This window comes from Haliaeetus albicilla, chromosome 1, assembly GCF_947461875.1.
Source record: "Haliaeetus albicilla chromosome 1, bHalAlb1.1, whole genome shotgun sequence".
Lineage (NCBI taxonomy): Eukaryota > Metazoa > Chordata > Aves > Accipitriformes > Accipitridae > Haliaeetus > Haliaeetus albicilla.
Genome location: NC_091483.1, coordinates 50018660 through 50038958, shown reverse-complemented (window position 1 = coordinate 50038958; position 20299 = coordinate 50018660). Strand labels below are relative to the sequence as shown.

At 39.9% G+C, this 20299-nt stretch overlaps 1 protein-coding gene across 2 annotated transcripts in view; it reads left to right on the top strand.

Annotated features, from left to right (window-relative positions):
- The first annotated feature begins 715 nt into the window (after positions 1-715).
- MTNR1A (melatonin receptor 1A) overlaps positions 716-20299 on the top strand; it is a 61941-nt gene continuing 42357 nt past the window's right edge. Inside the window, exons 1-2 of one of the 2 annotated variants that reach the window (XR_011325707.1) lie at positions 995-1188; positions 5992-12695. Coding sequence is in view for 1 of the 2 variants with exons in the window: in XM_069788769.1 (XP_069644870.1) it covers positions 996-1188 (193 nt within the window). In the remaining variant the exon portion in view is untranslated. Of the gene's footprint in view, positions 1189-5991; positions 12696-20299 lie in introns of those variants that run through there. The other variant, XM_069788769.1, reaches the window with a different exon arrangement.

Below are 20299 nucleotides of genomic sequence, written 5' to 3'. Positions count from 1 at the left end.
TGGGGAACGGCGGAGCCGGACCCCACCGGGCTCGTAGCCGCGCCGTGCGGCTCGCCCGCGCCGCCGAGGGGGCGGGGGAGGAAAGGGGGGGGGGGGCGCGCTGGCTGCGGGGGCGCTGTGTCTCCCCCCGCCGCCCCCGTGCAACGGCGGCACGTGGTGCTCCCGGGACGCGGGTCCTCAGACGCCCCCCTCCCTTCCCCCGCCCGCAGCGAGCGCGGCTTCGCGAGGAGCTTTTTATAGCAGCACCGACCCGCTCCCCGATGGGGGGGGGGGTGGGGGGGGTTTCTCGCCGCGCTCACGTTACCGTGCGAGTGCGATGTTAAATAAAGCCGGGGGAGGAGGGGAAGGGAGTTCAGCGCGCGCCTAACCAAGAGACGGCGTTAACCGGGGGAGCTAAAAATAGCCCCCAGCGCCGCAAAGCGCATAAACCGCAAGACGGCCAAACCCATCGATCCGCCGCTGAATGGAGCGGCCGGGCGGATGAATGGAGCCGCCGGCCGGGCGGATGAATGGGGGAAGCGGAGCGCGGCAGTGAATGAGGGCCGCCGCGCCGGGCGGGCGGGCGCCGCGGGGGGGAGCTGTGGCGCTGCGGCGCCGCCGCCGCCGCCGCCGCCGCGCGGCAGCTGGAACCCCCCCGGCCGCGCACGTGCCGGCGCGGGGGCGGCTCGGTGTCACCTGGCGGCAGCGGTGGCGGCGGCGGCGGGCGGGGCGGGGCGGGAGGCGCGGGGGAGGCTATAAAAGCGTCCCGCCGCGGCACATGCACACTTCGGAGAAACTTCCTAGGCGGAGCGGCCATGGGAGGAGCGCCCCGTCCCGCCAGCCCCTCTCCGCCCTAAGGGCGGGCAGCCCCGCGGCGGAGGGCGGCTGCGGCCGCGACCCCCGCCCCGACCTGCCCCCCGCGGGAGGCAGCGCTGGGGGGCGCGCCCGCTCCGCCGGCACCCGGCTCCGCACTGGGAGGAGGAGGAGGAGGAGGAGGAGGAGGTAGCGGCGGCAGGATGAGAGTGAACGGGAGCGAGCTGAACGGCTCCGTCCTCCCACGGGACCCGCCGGCCGAGGTCGCCCCCCGCCGCCCGCCCTGGGTGACCTCCACCTTGGCCGCCATCCTCATCTTCACCATCGCGGTGGACCTGCTGGGCAACCTGCTGGTCATCCTCTCCGTCTACCGCAACAAGAAACTGCGGAACGCGGGTAAGGGGCGGCGGGGAGGCCCGGGAGGGGGGGTCGCCCGGGGTGGGGGTGGGGGGCTGCGGGGCGCAGCGCCGGGGTCTCTCCGTCTGTCGGTAAAACTTTGCCCGGGCGCGCAACTCCAGGGCCGGGCGCTCCCTGCCTTCATCCCCAGGCAGCGGTTATAGGCTGTGACACATGCCGAGGGCTTCGTCTTCCCTACCGAGTCGGTGATCGAGCGGGTAAGGGTATTTTTAGCGCCCGCCACCGAATCGTGGTGCTATTTTTAGCTCTCGACAGTTCCCACCTAGCAGAAAAGAAAGGCAAGGAAGCCTCACTTAAGAACGGAATTCAGACGTGGTACTGGGGATGCTGCTGTGGCATACGGTGTGTGCCCGCGCATGCTGGATGCTGTTCTTCTGATTGATTTTTGCTGAGTTACAGGAATGTCTCCAGTAATAAATACTACGGTTGGAGCTTCAAAGCGAGCAAATACTAAGTTATAGACGTTGCAGGATTCAGGAAAAAAACACAAACCACCAATAAAACAAACCAAGGCAGTCGTTTCATTGTCTTTGTTCACTTCCTACTTGCTATCTAGGTCTTTGGGGAATGGGAAACATCTGACAGAAAACAGATTTAGGCATGTCCTTAAGAAAAAAAAATCTCGAATTTTGACAGGATAGAATCTGTGATGGTCGATTGAGTAAATCCCTCTTAGTGCATGGATTATTGGTCAGACGGGCAGGAACTTCTTCACATTCATTCTGCTTTATCATGTCAGACCAGCTGCTGTGCACGTGTACCAAATCTGTGCACTCAATGCATCTTTCATTGAAAAAAATACAGGAGCATGTGAAGAGAGCTGCGTTGTTAATGAAAGCAGAATTTCACTCCATGATGAGTGAGATGCTGCTTTTATTTTTTTCACAACTGGCTGTCAGGTTTTTTATTATAACTCCACTAAGTTCTTTAGCTAGTGGTTTAAAATTAATCTGAGGGGGAACTTGAGCCCAGGCTTTGCTGTAAGCTAGCCTAATGAAGGTAGCTAATACTGGACTTTGGCAAACAGTGGCACACTTAGCTTTTTAAGGTTAAGTCAGGTAATTCAAATGGGTTGTACGTTTCAGTTTTATTCAGCCATAGTGGAATGCCAACACACAGGTTCAAAATGAAGACTAACAGATTTTATTTTTTTTTCTCCCTCTGGTTGCCACTGATGTAAATTCTAAAAGCTATGTTCTCTTTTCGCTTTCATTGACAGAAATTTAATTCACTGGAGCTAGCAGGGTTGCACACTGCAATACTATATATTAGGAGAATCAGTTACTCCAGAAGTCCAAGTCAGCGCTTGACTACCCCTGTTCCCTGGGAGATTTTCAGGTGGAGGGAGAAAGGGTCCAGATAGGCTTATTACTGGGGTTACTCCAGGGGAAAGGGTCAAATTCTCCTCCCCCTTAATTACTAAATACATACTTCAGCACTTCTGTGGGGAGTCTGCAATACAGACATGTCTGGTAATAAGTCTGAAATAAAGGTGGTGCCTGTTTTCTGGAAACGTAACTGAATCCTTGGGCTCTATGCGTGCGCATATTCTCTACTGTAGATCTCACGTAATCCCTCTTGAATCCCAACATGTGCTCACTTGCTCGCTCTTACTGCATTTCTTGTTCTTGCCTTTTCTGTCATAGCGGCTGTTAAGAACTGCAGCAAACTGGCAACAGTTATCTCCTACAGCTAGGAGAACAGAGCATTCTTCTGAACATAAATTATTTTAGACTGGAACATGAACTAGATACTGGTTTACCCTCTGAAATTAAGGATTAATTGAAACAAGTAGATGCTTTGTACAAGATGGGAAATAGTTTTTAGTCTGTTTTAGGAAAAAAATAATAACAAGTTTTTTAAAATTTTGAAGTCTTTTTTTTCTTCAAAGTAAATATTTTTTTAGTACATGGATAAAAGGAAACTTTGGAAAGAACATAATTAAGATTCAAAAAGGTGTGCAAAGTGTTTTTGATTAATCCTGCAAAAAACCTATGCCTGGGCATAACTTTACTTATGTGAGAACCACTATTAAACTTGGCATTGAATTAAGAAAGGGTTACTCAGGTGACTAAATTTATGATGAGGCATAAGTATTTAGAATACCCTGGCCTAATACTTGTGAGTATGAAGAAGAAAGTTTCCTGAGTCTTGTTTACACTAATTCAGATTATTCAGGAAGAGATTACATTGAAAATGATCTGATTTATACATACAACTAATTTGCAGCTTGCTAATTGTAAAGACAGTTACAACTTTTTACAGAGCTGTAATAAGAAAGAAACTTCTGATTTTACAACGACCTATATTTATTAATAAGTCTTTTGCTGGCACATTTATTGAGGAAAAAGGACACAGGATGAAAATTCCACTGGAAAAAAGGTCAGGGAGGAACAGAAGATACCTCCTGAAGAAAATGTATCTCATTGAAGACTTTCTTCCTTCTTTGCAAGAGAGGACTAACAGAGATAAGGAGTATTTAACACTTTACCAAAAAGGTGGATTTGGTGGGGGAAAACATCTTGCATCTCTGTCCCACTCTCTATTATATAAATATTTTTGGAAGATAACTACAAATTGAACCTATGGACTTATGATTAAAAAAGTGCATTGGGAAATAGTAGGAAGGCCTAGAAAAACCTTCTCAACAAGTGGTGTAACCTTCCTGACAGTGAGAAGGTTAGTAAAAGACACTGATCAAAGCAGAGAAGTCAGTATCTCAAAGAAGTTTGTCTCAGCAAGCGAGGAGTGTCTGATACTACAGACTCCTTCATAGTCACAAGCATGGCTTCAGTAGATGCTCTTCTAGACACAGAAGCTGATGATGCAACTGGTAGGATCCTCTTTTATTTAATGTACTTGACTTGTAATAAGTTTCATAGTTCTGGTCTGTTCTTTTTTTTCTTTTTTTTTTTTTTTTTTTTTTATGGTGGCTTTGTAATCTAACAGGTGCCTGACACCAATTCAGTCCTGATGGGGACAGCTGTGATTTAATGCTAGCCTACGCAAAGACTGAATTTGGTTTATGATGTCTGTGATCTTTTAACTTTGAAACAAAGTTCAAGGGAAACATTCAAGGCATAAGGATTTCAGTGGCCATATCTTGATAGCACATTCATGCAGCTTGAACTTTAAATGGATGTGCTTTCTTTAATAATTAATTTTAAAAAGAATAATAGCTCATTTTGAAAAGAAGTTTGGTGTAAATCATCCTAATGTGTCTTGTTTTCCATGGCTGATATTCATAGATCAGAAATAAGGTCATTCAACAGTTCCACCCTGAAAAGATGAAATAACTAGCCTTAGGGAAGGTGAATTAAAGAACTACTAGTACTTTGCAACCAGTGGAGTTTTTACTTGATCAACATTGGATTAGAGCAACTCCGAAAACTGAAGAGACCATTAAAAGTGATTTATGTAATATTACACACAAATTCAGTGATTGCTAGTATCCTTATGCCTTTGTTGTTACCCATGCCAAGAAAAACAATGCATCAAGAACAAGGTGAGAGAGCAGTTCTAAGTCTTTGACTACGGAGATTAGTTTACCACTTGTTACATTAAAATGTCAGTTGATGTTCACCTGTATTCCAGTGACAGGGGCATTTGGGTACTCAGTGGTTGCAGGACTGGACCATTCTTAAGGTCAATGAAGAAAGCTCTCTTTTACACCTCTTGCTCTTCTTTCTCTTCCTTTTGAAACTGTTCTCTTGGCCTGGTGGGTTGCTTTTTCCTGGGCGCTTTATGTGCTGAGGTCCAAAGGTGCCCTGGCTATCCCTCCAACGGATCCCTGTGTTGGAGGGGAACCTCCAGCAGGCAAGAAGAGAGCCCCAGCAGTCTCACCCTCACTCTTCGGTGCCTGTCCTGTCTGCTAACACCTGACACAAGTTGGGGTAACACAGGGACTGGTGCCAAGCTGGTAACTAGCACCTACCACATCAGCGCAGAAAGCTGCATTCACCCCCTTCTTGCCCATCTCTGTTTTGTGTTAGATTCATTTGGGGTTTTGTACTTTTCTCCCGGTTTCCTATGTCCTTGGCCCAAATGTTTTGTTGCTAAAACTCTTGGTTTTGTTACTAGTGAAGAAGGCAGAGAGTAAGTCTGACACTGCTGAGGACCCAGGGCCCTAGAGCAGCAAGACAGTTACTTCGGTAGGACTGCACACATGCTTAAACTTAAGTATGCGTGTTAACTACTTTTCTGAATGAGATGGCAATGAAAAAGGAGAAAAAAGACAATGTTTGTACGCTAAATCTGCCTCAGCTGTATTAGGTCCAAACACTTCTGTAAAGACAGCTCTGTGAGTGCTCAAAAGAATAAAACTCAAGAGTAATCTCTGACCAAAATCTGTAAGATCAGTGAAGTTACTTATGGAAGAAGTAGGGAACGCAGCTACTTATGACTTTTTTTTTTTTAAATCCAATTTTTGTTAAATAGTACAGCTGTTGCAGGATTGGGGGATGAGATCTATCAATAAGAATTTTATTTTGGAGGCTTTTTAAACTGGCCCTGGGTTTTGGTTTGAGCAGTGTAAGAATCTAGTTGAGGAGTGTTCCTCTCTCAGTGCATTTTTCTAGAATATAAATTTTAAATATAAGAATGGAACTATCTTAATCAGGTTGGAGATCTAATCAGCCTTTTCAGAATATGATTGTTCTTGATGATGTTTTGTTTTTTAGTTTTAAAATGGTAATGTTAAATGCTCTATTAAAGATTGTTTTATCTAATAAATGAAACTCCTGTTGTGAATTCAGACTAATGGAATCATTGTTTCTGTCACAGGTGGTCCTTGGACTTCTTTTTGTGCCCCGAGAGACAATGGATAGCCCGACAAATACTTGACTCGAGGGAGATAACTTGTAGAAGATCAAGTTGTAGCACAAATTCAGGGTTCTGATGAAAACTGGGATGTTGATGGCAATGAACGTTATTTCAGACATGAATAACTTCCAGTATTAAAAATGGTAAGCTGTTTGGGAGAAGGGAAACTACCTAGTGGAGATGCTGACCTTTGCCAATTGTTGAACAGAACTGAGCATAAAAATACAATTTAAATAAAGATGTTCCTCAGACTGGTTTTGATTGAATATTTTACTGAATCAAAGGTTTACTTCAGAAACCTGTTTAAAGGCACTGAGCTGTCAGTGGCTAAAGGTAGAGATGAGTATTTCAAATAATTAATACTCTATTCTTACTAATATGTCTGTCAAACTCAGCTATGTGTTCTTTCTGCAAGATTCTGCATTCTGAAGTTTATAGGGGCACTGCTTTTTCTAGTTTGCTGCTGCCAGCAGACAAGGGTACTGATATGCTATGCTACTTGCTGTCTCTTTATTTTTTTGAGGGGGTCTCTCTTTTCTCATTAAGTTTTTTTTCATCTTTAGTCTTTCCTTAGCAACTTCTGATCTGCTTCTATTCTTTTCTCTTTTCTATTTCTTTTTACACTATCCACTTTTCTGTCTTGTTATAACATAGATACTTCATGTCTTTCTAGCATAAGACATCATCAGCAAGTCTAGTTTAGTGACAGAAAATGCTACCAACAATAGGCATCCAGTGCTGGTATGACAATGTCCTCTCTGTTTATACAAAGAGGCTTGCTTTCCTAGGGCAATAAAAATGTTGCAGTGTCAATTCAATGCTAGGCATCACAGTTTAATTTTGCGACCTCAAGAACCTTGTCACCCTTGCTGTTGGCAGTTTTTCTTCTACTCACGTCCGTGAGCTGCCCCAAATTCCACATTTTCCACTGCTGAGAAACAATTACCAACCTCTGTTTCAAGAGGACAAGTGTTACTAAGAATTTTTCAGGATAACAGAACACAATGTTTTAATGTTTGCTTATTTAATAAACAAATAAACTTGTATTTACATGTATAGTTAAGTAATGCTTGGAACTGTAATACCAATGCTGCTACTGAAGAAGTGTTCTTTCAAAATCTAGCCCTCCTGAAGTCAAAAAGATGGGCAGTATTACAGTTCAGTGGGATAATCAAGGTTCCTACCTTACATGACAGAATAAAGGTCTGATTATCTTCTTTCTTAGTTTTAAGAATAGATAAAATATACAAAAAACCCAATACCCTTAAATTCAGGTAAGTGTGCTGCAAACCTTAATCTTTTTCAAGTAGAGCAGAAACTAAGGTATAATCAGTAAGTCTATTTACAGCTTTTAGATAGTGACTTCTGTAGCTTAAATAGGTTTGTGCTAATAACTGACTAGTAAGTGTACAAAGTTTTGTGCCCTGTAGTTTTGTGGTTTGGTTTTTTTTTTAATTAAGTTTGTTATCTATAGAGAAGGCAAACTTATACCCCTTCCTTGAAGAAACACCTTGCACCAGAAGTAAAAGATTTGCAGCTCATTCTTTTGATTTTATAAATGATCTAATATAGTACTAGGTCATATAGTTAGATATGCTTTTTGAAGAATAGTTATTACCTTATTGGTGAGCATAAAAATGCAGCTCTTGATCATCTCAGAGCCCTCTACTTGAGTTAGGGACTTGAATTAGGTTGTCTTGGTTTTGGGGAGGGGGGTGAGTTGGGTTTTCTTGATCATGGAGGACTCATCATTTTTTCCATTGCTTGAGTTCTAAGAAAAAGCCCTTCAACACTTCACTCAGAGTCTCTAATCTTCCCTAACTCCTAAGGTCCCTTGCTCTCTAAAACAAAAGAGAGAATAGAAGCAGCTGATTTCAAACCCTGCTGTGTGTGACCAAGCACTGGAATTCTCTATTCAAATACAGACTTCACCTACCTTTATTGTGTAAGTCGGACAGGATATGTAATTTTTCCATTTAGGCCTACAGAAACCCCATTCTACATGATGTGTACGTGTGATTCTACATGTGATGCTGAAATATAAGGTCTATTTATATTCTATCACCTTGACTTTTCTTTTGGAGTGCAGATGCAAGATTAGCAAAACTAACTGCTCTTCAGGGAGAGGTTACCAAGCAGAGGTACTCTGTGCTGACAGAGGTCAGCTCCTCCCTTGGTGCCTGGTATTGCGTGAAGTCAAGCAGTAATACTGCTTTCGTTAGTCGGCCATTTCAGCCACACAGGAGTATTAGCCTAGCGTGGTTATAGTACAACTGTCAGTACTATGTTATTTAACCAGACAAGATGGTTAACTCTATAGCCATTGGCCAAAGTGATGAATGGGCATGAGGACAGGAATTGGCCTTGATCAGTCACACCATAGAGAAGTTTCAGCAGATACCTTTCTTCTTGTGTGTTTTGAGGAAGAATCATGAATGTTCTTTTCCCCCTGGTAGTAGCTATGGATTTCATTTGATGTTCCTGTTTTCCAGACTGAGCGATGAGCAGTTTTCTATTTCTCCTTAGTCTTACTTGATTTTTAAGGACACATTCATCTCCCTGTCTGTGTTCCGGAGAAAAGAAGTGGTTTCATTTTCAGAGGTAAAAGAGTATTCTTAGCCAAATACAGTTAGGGTATGGACGTTTTTGTGTTAGAGATATTGAAAGGAAGGTACCTCTTTCTGTGACTTTTCCTCATTAACAGCCACTACTTGCCCCTTCAGTCAAACATCATGAAGTCACTCATAAAATGAAGAATTACAATGCTTTTTTATCCTCCTTCAGCCCTCTTGGGATATTTTCTTTTTTCCCTTAAGTAACAGCATCCACAGGCTTATTTTGAGACTGGATATTGTTGAAAATATGGGACTTACATATTATGAAGAATCAAAGTTTGCATAAATGCGAAAGAATCAGTTACTTCAGTTGCATTTTTGTTTCATCTTGGATGAAGAATTAATGGCCTATAAATAAAAAAAACCCCACCTGTTTTTATTAATAGTTTATGTGTATTTTGCATTAATATGTTCTGTCTTAATTATAGTACATTAAAGGTATGTCTCCAGATTATCTCTGGCTGTGTAATTCTGGGGTCTGCCTTCTGTAATTTGGGTATTGTAATGTACTGTAATGCCTGCACCTAACATGCAGGTTCACATAATTGCAATTTACTTCACAAAACCTAGGTTCCTCCCCACATTTCCATTATGCCATATTACATCTCCGAACCTTCCCTGAATCTCTGTTACTGAATTAGTTCTCGCTTAGAACAAAGGATTGAAAAAAACCTCCTCGATCATCAAATCCAGTTTCCAGGTATAGCAGGTGTTCGTACAAAGCCTTTCAGAATCACCTTTCACCTTAAGTTATAACTTTTTCTCCTTATTCCAACTCAAGAAGGGTATTGTCACTGCCTAAATGTATTTTCTGTCAGTTTATATGCTTTTGCTATGGTACCAATGTTACTTAACATTACTTAACATATCTATTCTTGTAATGAGTGGGAATTAAAACATGACCTCCTGGCTGTCATTTTGCTAGTCCAAACAAGTTGGATATCAAATTCTGTTAGTCTATTTACAAAATAATCTTCCCCCTTGTGTGAGAGAGCACTGCCCCCAGGAGCATGCGTCATCTCTGGAAATACCTTCCCTAAAAGTGAAATCCTGGTTTTACTGAAATCAACAGCAAACCTCTTACCAAGGTCAGTGCCTGTCTCCTTTCACTTTTCTGGCTGCGCTGCTTGCCCATGAGTAAGAAGGCTGCTGTACTGCTAACAGCCTTAAACCCAAAGTGTGGTAAGCAGAGAACTCTTTACCATAACTTTGGAGTCAGAACAGGATTTTTGTTGGATCGCTGATATCCTTGCAATAAAGCTGATTACAGATCAGGGTCATAAGTGCCTGATCTGTATATCCTGAGGTGGGTGCATCATGGGAAGCCACTTACAATTTCATGTATGGTATGCAAACTATTAAGTCTGAGAATTGATGCTTCAAGAACACCCCTGGGAATAAAGAAAACACAAGAGACCATCTACTGCTGCAATGCTGTCCTTTCTGGGGTTTTGGTTTTTTTTTTTTAACAAATTGAAATTAGGTTACTTGGGTCAAGGACAGTTTGCTTGCACTAGAGTTGTCTAGTCAGATCACATCAGTTTATCCTTGTTATTATCTTTGTCCTCTTCTGCTTTCTAGGAACTTGTAGTTATTTAATATGTTAATTAAGCAGAATAAGTTTCAGAATTGGGGTTTTGCTGCTATAGCCTCATTGTACAGATTGTCTGGTGGTTCTGTTGCAAAATACAACATCATTATATATATGTATGATGTTCCTTTGGAAATTTCTCTTATCAATCTGACTATTTCCGTTCACTATCTTTTTAGCTCTCCTTTTGATTTTTTTTCTTGTCTAAAGAACTGTACTGTTGAGAATCTCTGCAGCGCCTCATAAACCCGTCTTATTCTCCCTTCCCGATGATGTAGCACATTTCAACACCTGTTGCTAAGGATTTTCTTAGCATTGGCTGTGACTTGTTTTGGGGATATACAGAAACGCATTTATATTAAAACATATGTAAATCCTACTTGTTTTTACCACATTGCAGAAGGTACTCATACCAAAGGTTGTTTCATTTTGTGGTATACTTTGGTTTTATGAATTTACGGATATAGGTGTGTCTAGAAACATTTCCTCTAATTATTTGGGTATTTTTGTAGAAAGTACCTTTTCATTTCCCCCTTTTTTTTTCCTAATGCAGCATCCACTGGCACATTATAACTCATATTTTAGTATATTGCTTGTGAATATACACACTCTCTCTAGACATGAGAATCTCTCGTATATAGGAAAACAATATTCAGCATGTCTGACAGGAAGGAAGGACGGTAATGTTTCGTTATCTTTCCTCCACCTAGACACAGGTGGTGGGTTTACTTCATGGTATAAATTAGGACAGTTTCAGTGTTTCTGTAATTCATGCTTACTGAGACAGCTCCCACAGGGAGTTATGTATCGGTGAGTGTCATGTCAACATAGCTTTCATTGGCCAAGCTCATTCTAACTATTCTGTGTGTAAGTGTCCAGGACTACAGAGTTAACACAGTAATCCTCATAAGGCTGGGTAAAACAGCTTCTCATCTCCTCTGTATACTGGTAAGTACGGAGAAGAGAGCAGAACCAAGTTTGTGTCTTAGCATATATTAAATACCTAATGTAGAGCTCAGAATGCTGTCAGATTTTCTCACACTTTCTTGCAGCAAAGGTTTTTGAACACTGCTTTTAGGAAATAATTGGGCATTTCTTTTGCAGCTTCTCTTAGAAATTTGTATACATCCTAATCCTGTTTTTTGCAGCTCTTCTCCTATTGCCTATTCAGTGTATCCCACTACTGGGAATCTCTGCAGTGGCTGATAAGATTGTCAACTACAAACATTTTTTTGGTTGCTGGAAACCTGCCTTGATTTTCATAGTTTTTATGGCATAATACTTGTCTTGTTCATAGATGCTCTCCTCCAACAATATTTTGTATCTAGGTAACATACCCACTTTTGTTCAATTATTTTTGGATGTTCCTAGTAATTTGTCATGCTTCTGTTCATCATACATTCGCACTTTTTCTTTGGATGATCCATAGCCACTGGGTATTATGCTGAAGATGGCATGAAGATGACCACTCCTGTATTGAAGAATAACTTTACACTATCCTTGTTAAATTGTTTGCTGCTGAAGTTGTTTTTTTTTTTTCTTTCTTTCTTCTCCCTGCATTTTTCCGTTGAGGGTAGATCTGTCAGGTTTTGTCTGAAAGGCTCTTGTTTTAGAGTTGTTACTGACTTGGGTCTCTCCTTTATGGGATCCATTACATATTCTGTGAAAACTGTTTTTTATACACTCTATAATAATAGAATACTGAGATGCTGCACTGTTCGTACAGGCATTATGAATACTAGCATTTTAAAAGGAGGTTGAGTGCTACTTTTGCAGTTATTCCTGGTAAGAAATTCTAATGCATACTGAGTGACAATATAGGGGAGATGATACAGTTGTACAAAGCTTGCACTTGCACCTTGTTAATACTGCTTGCAGCAATCATTATCTAAAAAGTGCCCTAAAGATGTGGCTGAATCTGACAAACATGTAAATGCAGAAGTATGAATGGAAAAAAAAAAGCGAAGCAAATAAGCTAAGCTGAAGCAACCTAGTGGACATAGGATTTGCAGTCTGCTTGTTGTCGGTGCTTGTTTTGTACTGGGGTATCCCAGTTGTCACAACAGTGATGCATTCCTTCATTGTAAGCTTTTCTAGCAGGTCTTCTTTTTTACTTTTCTCAAGCTATTGCAGTGACAGGGCTTTGCTGCCAGAATGCTTACTGGAGTCTAGCTGCCTGAGCACATCTTTCTTGTGCAGAGATAACTTCATAGACTACCACCAAAGCAGTGAATTGATTTCTAAGATCTTTCGCTTATATTCAGATATTCATATTATCTCCTGTCCCCATATTTACTCAGAAAACCTTCTTGATCAGATTCAGATTTCACAGAGATTTCACCTGTTTCTGTCTTTTGAATTGTTGACCATTCCTTGTGATGGCTGGACAGAATGTTTGCTTACTTTACTCAAAAAACATGAAACTTGCTTGTCTTGCAAATAAATCTCCAAATCATGAATTTGCTTGTGTCTTTTTTTGGTCTACTCTCTTATACAGGTATTCCAGGGTGGCAGCTCCAATATATGTTTAATTTAAGCTGAAACCCATTCTGAAGACATATTTATTAACATTTTAAGAATTTATTTTGTAGGAGCATTTCTACATATTCATGTGATAAATACAAATGTAGTATGTGACCAACTACTTTTTCTAGAAACACTAAAAAATGGACATTTTTAGTACTTTGGGATGTTACTGGAAATAAAGAACTGTCTAATGGTCATCTGTAAATTAAAATAATATTATGCCTTCTATATTCAGAAGCTCTGAGCCTCTACTGAGGTAAGAAAAGAGTCGGATGAGCTGACAAGTTAGCAGTGTGGTATAACTGGAAAAGTTAGATTAATGTCAGCTATAGTAGGGTGCTACTTAGGCAGTAATCCTAAAACCAACCTTCCTCTCACAGGTGTCAAGTATGGAGTTAGTTATTAGACGTAAGCTTCTACTCTCTTTGTACATGTACCTATGTGGTTACTTAGGGCTGGAGTCTGTCCGTCCTACTGGAGACCGTTCTCAGGATTAAAAGCCCCACACCCCACCCAGTGATTACAGCTGCAGTAATTACAGTACTCGTGGTGGACAGAAAGGGCCCCACTGCAAACTTTTAGTCATTCAAGGTGATTTTAGTCCACAGGGTGTCATTCAGCTAGCAGCCTCAAAATGGTGCTGTTCTCTCTTATGCATTCCTGCTTCCTTTTATTTCTCTTGCTCCTGGAAAAGAAATTGGACCCTTCAGAGCACAGAACATTTTGAGTTGAGATTTTTTTGCAGTTAGTGTCATTTGATAAGTATCCTGATTTTGATAAGTACCCTGACTTCTTTGCTCTGAAATTAGCTATTCAACTTAGTTTTTAGCTCCGACCTGGAATTCTCCTCAGCCACCATGCAGAACAGTACAGCTACTTCAAGGATACCTTTGCACCGTGCATGAGAGATGGACATGCATGGTACTATACCCTGTCGTAATCCTTGTCACACTGAGGCTTTCCAGAAGGACCTGCTCTTTTGTTCAGGACACCTTGATTCCACCAGGCTTCTGGCCATTTTAGATTGCAGTATTAAGGGAATGCATTTGCTTCAGTTCTCCTACCTGTTCATTATCTGACAAGGATAATGAAACATTTTGCTGCTCATAACTAAAACAAAACTGCATGTTATCCAGCATGCTCTAAAGTACTGAATAATAAATGCAAGCGGGCATAGTTCATTTTGTCATTTTCTCTTGCCCTTTATTTCTCTGGAGTTTTACAGCAGCTTTAGGTTGTTTTTCCAGCTCTTCAACAACAAATGGCACCAAGCTCTCCAATGTTGTTATTCGTGCTCCTTCAGAAGATCAGACTTAAGAAATCATCTACTGAAGTTCTAATGAAAGGGCATCAGTTGCCCTTTTTCTTATTGTCTTCCAGAACCGTCTTCCAGAACCATCTTCCCAGTCCTCTGTGGACTTCATTGACTCTATATCCATACTCAAAGTTCAGAAGTGACTTTTTTTTTTCAGTCTGTGTCAATATATTGAATACTAAATTTCTGAGCACTTGTGTACATGTGACGTCTATTTCTCATTCTCCCTGAGGCTTTTGCTTTTAGTACTGTTATCCTCTTTTTTTGTCCTATTTGTCATGACTTTCCTTCCATATTTGTTCCTAGCCAAAGCTCATAATACATTACATTTCATTAGATCCCCTCATAGATCTTGCTTTATGTCATGATTTTCAAGCTGTCAGTGTAGAAAATAGCTAAATCCATTGGCTTCTATTGCTTTCTGCAGTCCCTAGGCAATTTTTTCTACATGCATTTTCTACATCAAACCCTACATCATTTTAAACTGTGACTACACTTAGGAAACAATTACTTCAAAAATTACACTTTAGTGCTTCATATTTATTCTGCCTCTACATCAAGTCCCTTCAGTTTACAAATCATTGTGAAATACCAGGAATGTTCAGCTATAAATGTAAGTCTTTCTTACATAGGTAGATAGACTTGATAGCATTCCAGTTAATAACTATTACTAATAGTTTCTGAAAGAAGTGCAGCAATAACATAACTTCAGTCAAAACAATTTCGAAAGATAAGACTTTTATAGTCAGTAGAGAAAAAAATAAATTTGAACCATCTGAAATACAGTATTACTCTGCAGGTGTCTTAGAAAGATTTACTGACAAGTGTTCTTCACTTCTTGCTGTTTCAAGTTCTTGTTTGGATTATGGCCACTGGGAAAAAAGTCTGCTTGGAGTTAAGCTGTTTAAACCAGTACCTAATGCTTTGTTAATTAACCAGACAGATTACTTACTTTAATGACTCAGTACTGCCTTCAAAATTTCATTGTGTGCTGGCACTGTTCTGAAAGGAGGGGATGTGGAAAAAGGGATTAACATGAGTCTTGAAATTAGTCTCAGTTAAGTGGAGCAAATGGTAGAATATTTTGAACCTGAAACTTGTAGGTACCTGAAATTCCCATTTGCTAGTTTTGTGAATCCAGAAAAAAAATCACTACAAGTTTCCTCTGTCACCAATGACTTTTACTTATATAGCTAACTATTATGTGGGTCTAAACTGTTTTCTTCAATCCACTGTAAAGCCCTTTGAGCAGTAATAGTGTATTCATTACGCAAACTATTGACACCAAAAAATAGGAAACAGAAGTATGAATGAAACAAGAAGAGTAAGGCCTTTCTAAGTATGGAACAAAAAATTCCAACCACATGAGATTTTTCAAAATTCTAGTATTAGATAAGTAGTGACTCTTTTAAGGACCTGTGTTTTCCCTGAAGCCTATTTGGACACGAGGCCTTTGGCTTTGGAACTGAAGATGCCACAGATGCCAAAGGATCTTCTAGATACTCAGTTTTCAGAGCTTGTGAAGTCCTGTAAGAATCTGTAATACTTTGTAAATGAGACTTGGACAGTGTAAAAAATTAGTCCAGGACAAGAAAGATATTAGATCACATGCTGATTTAATATACAGATGGAGTAGGCAGTTATGTATAGGAATGCCATAGGCAGAGTTAATCATACATTTGAAGAAGAAAAAGGACTAGGGTGACCTCTTCGATTCTCTTCTATACAAACTCAAATAGGAATATGACTTTAAGATAAATTTTTTTCAACTGAAGTCATGCTCAGCATAACCTTGGAAGTATTTTCCAAGAAAATCAAATATCATCTGAAATTGACTGCAGTCTGTTTTATTTTGACCTATATTGGTTATGTATTTGTTGAGGCATATGCAATGTTAAGTAATTTCTTCTCAGCTGAGAATCTATTTCTTTCTCATGTTACAGCTGTCTGTCTCCTCTTACACTTACTGTTGTAGTATTGTAAAAGCCCAGTTCCTAAGCCATTTTTGGACTTCACTGTTTGAATGGTACTGGCTCGTGTGTAGCATCCCAGTTCTGCTCTTGAATTTACTTGTTCCAATACTTTGTTATGTTCCCATGAACATTTCCCAGCTTCATTCTGGAGCAGTTTTTTGTCTCAGCAGGGCAGTCAGTGATTCTTTATCTGAAATAACTTGCAGGAAGTATAATCTTCCACAGCACCTCTGTGCCATATGGAAACCTTGTACAAGCCTATGACTGCAGCTTTTCTGTCAATTGGCTTGGTTTTCCATGGAGAAAACATATAGTTAATGCATTTGATTTCTTTCACTATGTCATCAATGTTATATCTGATCCAACTTGCTATTTTCTGTCACTGCTTTCTTCAGTGCCTCCTCATACTCTCTTTGAGTTTGTATCATTTCCTTAGCTATTGCACAGATGCCTGTAATGTCCCTGAATTAGTCTCTTGGCTCTTTTGTCAAAGTATTCCACTATTCCACCATTGACTTTATTCCCCCAAAAATATGAAAAAATGTGTAATACCGTGTATCTAGTGTGCCCAGTTTAGCTGATGCTTCATCTTTTTTGTCAATGTCCATTTTCCTTATCCAGAATAGTTAATTTGTTTTCACCACCTGTTTGATTATTTGATCTTAAATGTTTGTGGTTAAGTGCATAGCCTCTTCTTACTTCTTAATAGCTATGTTAGGATCTTCAAGATCAATAGAAATTGCAGTTGGAAGGGTGCCTTAGGGCTGTGCTATTAGCCTTTCTCATGACAAATTCACACTACTTATGGTTCTTCCCTTTCTAGGTGTATTTCTGAGTCTATTGATCAAAATCCATTTTTCTGAAACTTGTGTATTTTAAAGGAGTATATGAATCATTACAAATGTACAATGCTCAGAAATGCCCGTAGCCCCTCAAAGAATTTCAGGCACTGCACAATTAGATTTATTTCAGTGATGGACGCATTTGTTCAGAGCATGCCTAATTTAGCATATTTAGGTTTAGAAAAAAGGAAGCTTTTCAGCTTCAGTGGCACTGTAGAACTTTTCAAGAAAAAGTATTAAGAACTGTCCTTATTCTGGACTGTTGCTTCCACTAAGGTCATCTCACCTCAGGCTTTTTGGATTCCTTCACGTCTTACAAGCACAATCTCAGACTACCTTATCTGAGGGAGACCTACTATCTCTATAAAGTGAGTACCTATAATAATGCAATAGATTGGCTTCAGTCTCTTTAAAAAGCTTGAGAGATACATTCTCTAAATACAGTGAAAGATACTAAGTTTCTCTGAATTCCAAGCTTTAGATGTGATTTATTCTGTAGTACTTTAGAGCTGAGGCAGAAATTTGTGAATTTATCTTTTGGGTAAGTCAGTCAGTCATCTATTCTGAACATGGCAGATTGTGATTTTGTTTTCCACATCTGTGACGTATTACTTCAAAACTTGTGTCTGTATATAGACTCAGTTGTGCAGACTGTTGTATATATTGCATATATGTAATTACATATATTAATTTCTGACTTTCAAGTTTGGTACTCTCCCTGCACTTTTGTGAGTGGTCTATGAGTCTGTCAGTATGCAATTCAGACTTGATCTTCCCATACATTTTTAAAACAATTTTGGTGCAGCTTGTGAAATTCTGAAAATGTACCGTGCATGTTGCAAGAACGATAACTTTAAAAGAAAACACTTGAGTTTTTTTCCAAATATCCTTCCTTATAAATGCCTTTTGTTCACAAAAGTGTTTTATTCAGAGAATATATGTCCAATACAGCGTCAAAAAATTACCTTGGAATGAACTGTGTAATTAAATGTTCTTTCATAATCATGTACTGAGACAATTTCCTACATAAGTTTGCACAGACGTTTTTGGATGAGATGATACAATGAGGATAAACATTAGAAGATGTTCGGTTTATTTTTTTCTGGAATTGTTCCAAAACATACCATTTTGGGAGATATCAGCAAGATGGCAAAGCCAGCGGAGTTCACGAGACTGATTCACCTGATCTGCTGAGTTCCACTACAGCATAGTCTTTTCAGTGTAACTGTAATTAAACATTTGTTACTGGATTACAGGTATTGGATACTACCAGGTAGATTAAGTGGCCTCCCTTCAAAAAGTCTTTATTTCCAGCATTTCCATATAATGCTATGTAAAACTCTTATCTCCATTTACCTCTCTTTTGATCTGGGTACATCATGAAGATCATTGAATTAAACATAGGAGTTGGTCACTAGTAATACAAAGTTCAAAAGCTCATGTGAATTCTTTTAGCTTTCTGTCAGCCCCTTTAGCCATGCTGTTTAATTGACTTTTCTGCCTCATATTGCCTTGCTTCAGTGAAAATACAGCTTTTGGATATTTCGACTCTTTACGTCTCAAATGACAGTTCAAATAATGTCTAATATGCCCCAGAATGCATCTTCTCTCATGTCTTGCACCAGTGCCTAAAGTTCATGATTCTCACAGAGCTGGCCCTAAAATCTCCATCTTACCAGGTGAAATAAGTATTGTCATCTCTCCCACCACATTTCCATAGTTTTCCATACTGTTGAAAGCAGAAACTTCACAGAAGATACTGGACTCTGCTGAAAGCAGGAGATGGGCTTGACTTGCATTCTTCTCCTTGCTAAGAATGCTCACATCAAAGAAGTTAACATTGTTTTAAAGTGTACATACGTGAAATCAGTGATCAGCCCCTCGGTTTGGCCAAAAAACACTTTGCTATCCTTGATAGGAAATTCTACAGTGCTACTTATTTACAGGCAGCTTTGTCTGTTTCCTCCAAAGACCAGCAAGTCTGATGACCATGTTCAGAAGACCGCAGGTTATCTGTGAATAGATTTACAGTAAGAAATTCAAGTCTCCTTTAGCTTGTGAATTTTTAAACTTCTAATAAAATTGTTTGTGTCCTTGTAAACAAGTTGAAATACCAGTCGACAGTGTGTGAAAATTCTACTGACAGCTATAGAGTAGTCATAAAATATAGGCATGGCGTAGCTTTAAAATCACTACAAGAAAAGCTAGTAATGCTTGCTACTACAGTTATGGTCTTTGCCACATAAATTGCAGACATCAAAACTTTCTAGAAAGTTTCCATTCTGATGACACTTGTGTTTATCACATCGATGTTAATTTTAAGAGACAATGAGTGACTTTGACTTAAAAGTATTATCAACATAGTATTAACACACTTTTTACATTAAAATATTAGTCTAGGAGTAGCAGCCGAATATTCTGTCTCATAAAAGCAATGGCAAAGCAGACAGACTCCTGGAAAAATCTTGTCCCTGAAGAAACTAAATAGCAAAGCTGAGAGCACATCGAGTAAACCACAAATCAAGCTGCTAGCGTGATTCAGAGATTTGTTAATACAGTTTTAAACAGAGATTTTTCTAAAAAGCATTGGAGTGGTCCCTCTGTTGATATATAATGGTTTAAATATTGAAACTATCATGACCGGTATAAGGGGAAAGCACGAATTTGGAAACAGTCTCTTGTTTTCATTTCCATGAGCCTTATGTACTAATTTGAACAAGTATTTGCTAAACCATAGGAAAAAGATGAAAGAGGCTGTTTATTGTTTATGACAACAGAAATGAAATTTCATAGCAATAGGAATAATATTTACCAGTTCCATGCATATCTATACTGCCCCTGTCATGGATTGAGCTTCTATGTAGTAAACATTGCAAAAGCATCAAAATAGAGGTCCCTATTAAAAGGGTTGCAATCAAGTAATGAGGAATTGGGTTTGTGCAATTATTTATTATTTGAGGACTGATCACAGCAGTATTCTGGAATTCTCTGCTGATCATTCATTCCAGATGTGTGTCACTGCTATAACAGGTATTACAGTTGGGTAAGAGATGTGGCAGACTGAAAGGTGTATATATGTATACTATGCATATCATATACTATAGGAAATATATATCCCTGTTACATGAAATCTTTTATATTGCCTGGAGCAGCACCCCTTAGAATAATAATTTCATTTTTGATTAACACCTTTGGCTGCAGATGTTTAGATTTGCTGCCCTCTCAGTATGTGAGAATACATCTATTGCTATATTTGTCTTCAAACCTAATTTAAAATGGACTGAATATCTCAAACTGTTCTTTTCACTTTAGTGTCATATTTCATCTATCGGATTAAAATTCAGAGCCATTTGCCCCACTGAATTCAGCTATGCTGACTTTTTACATTGAATTGAGAGTTTCACAGT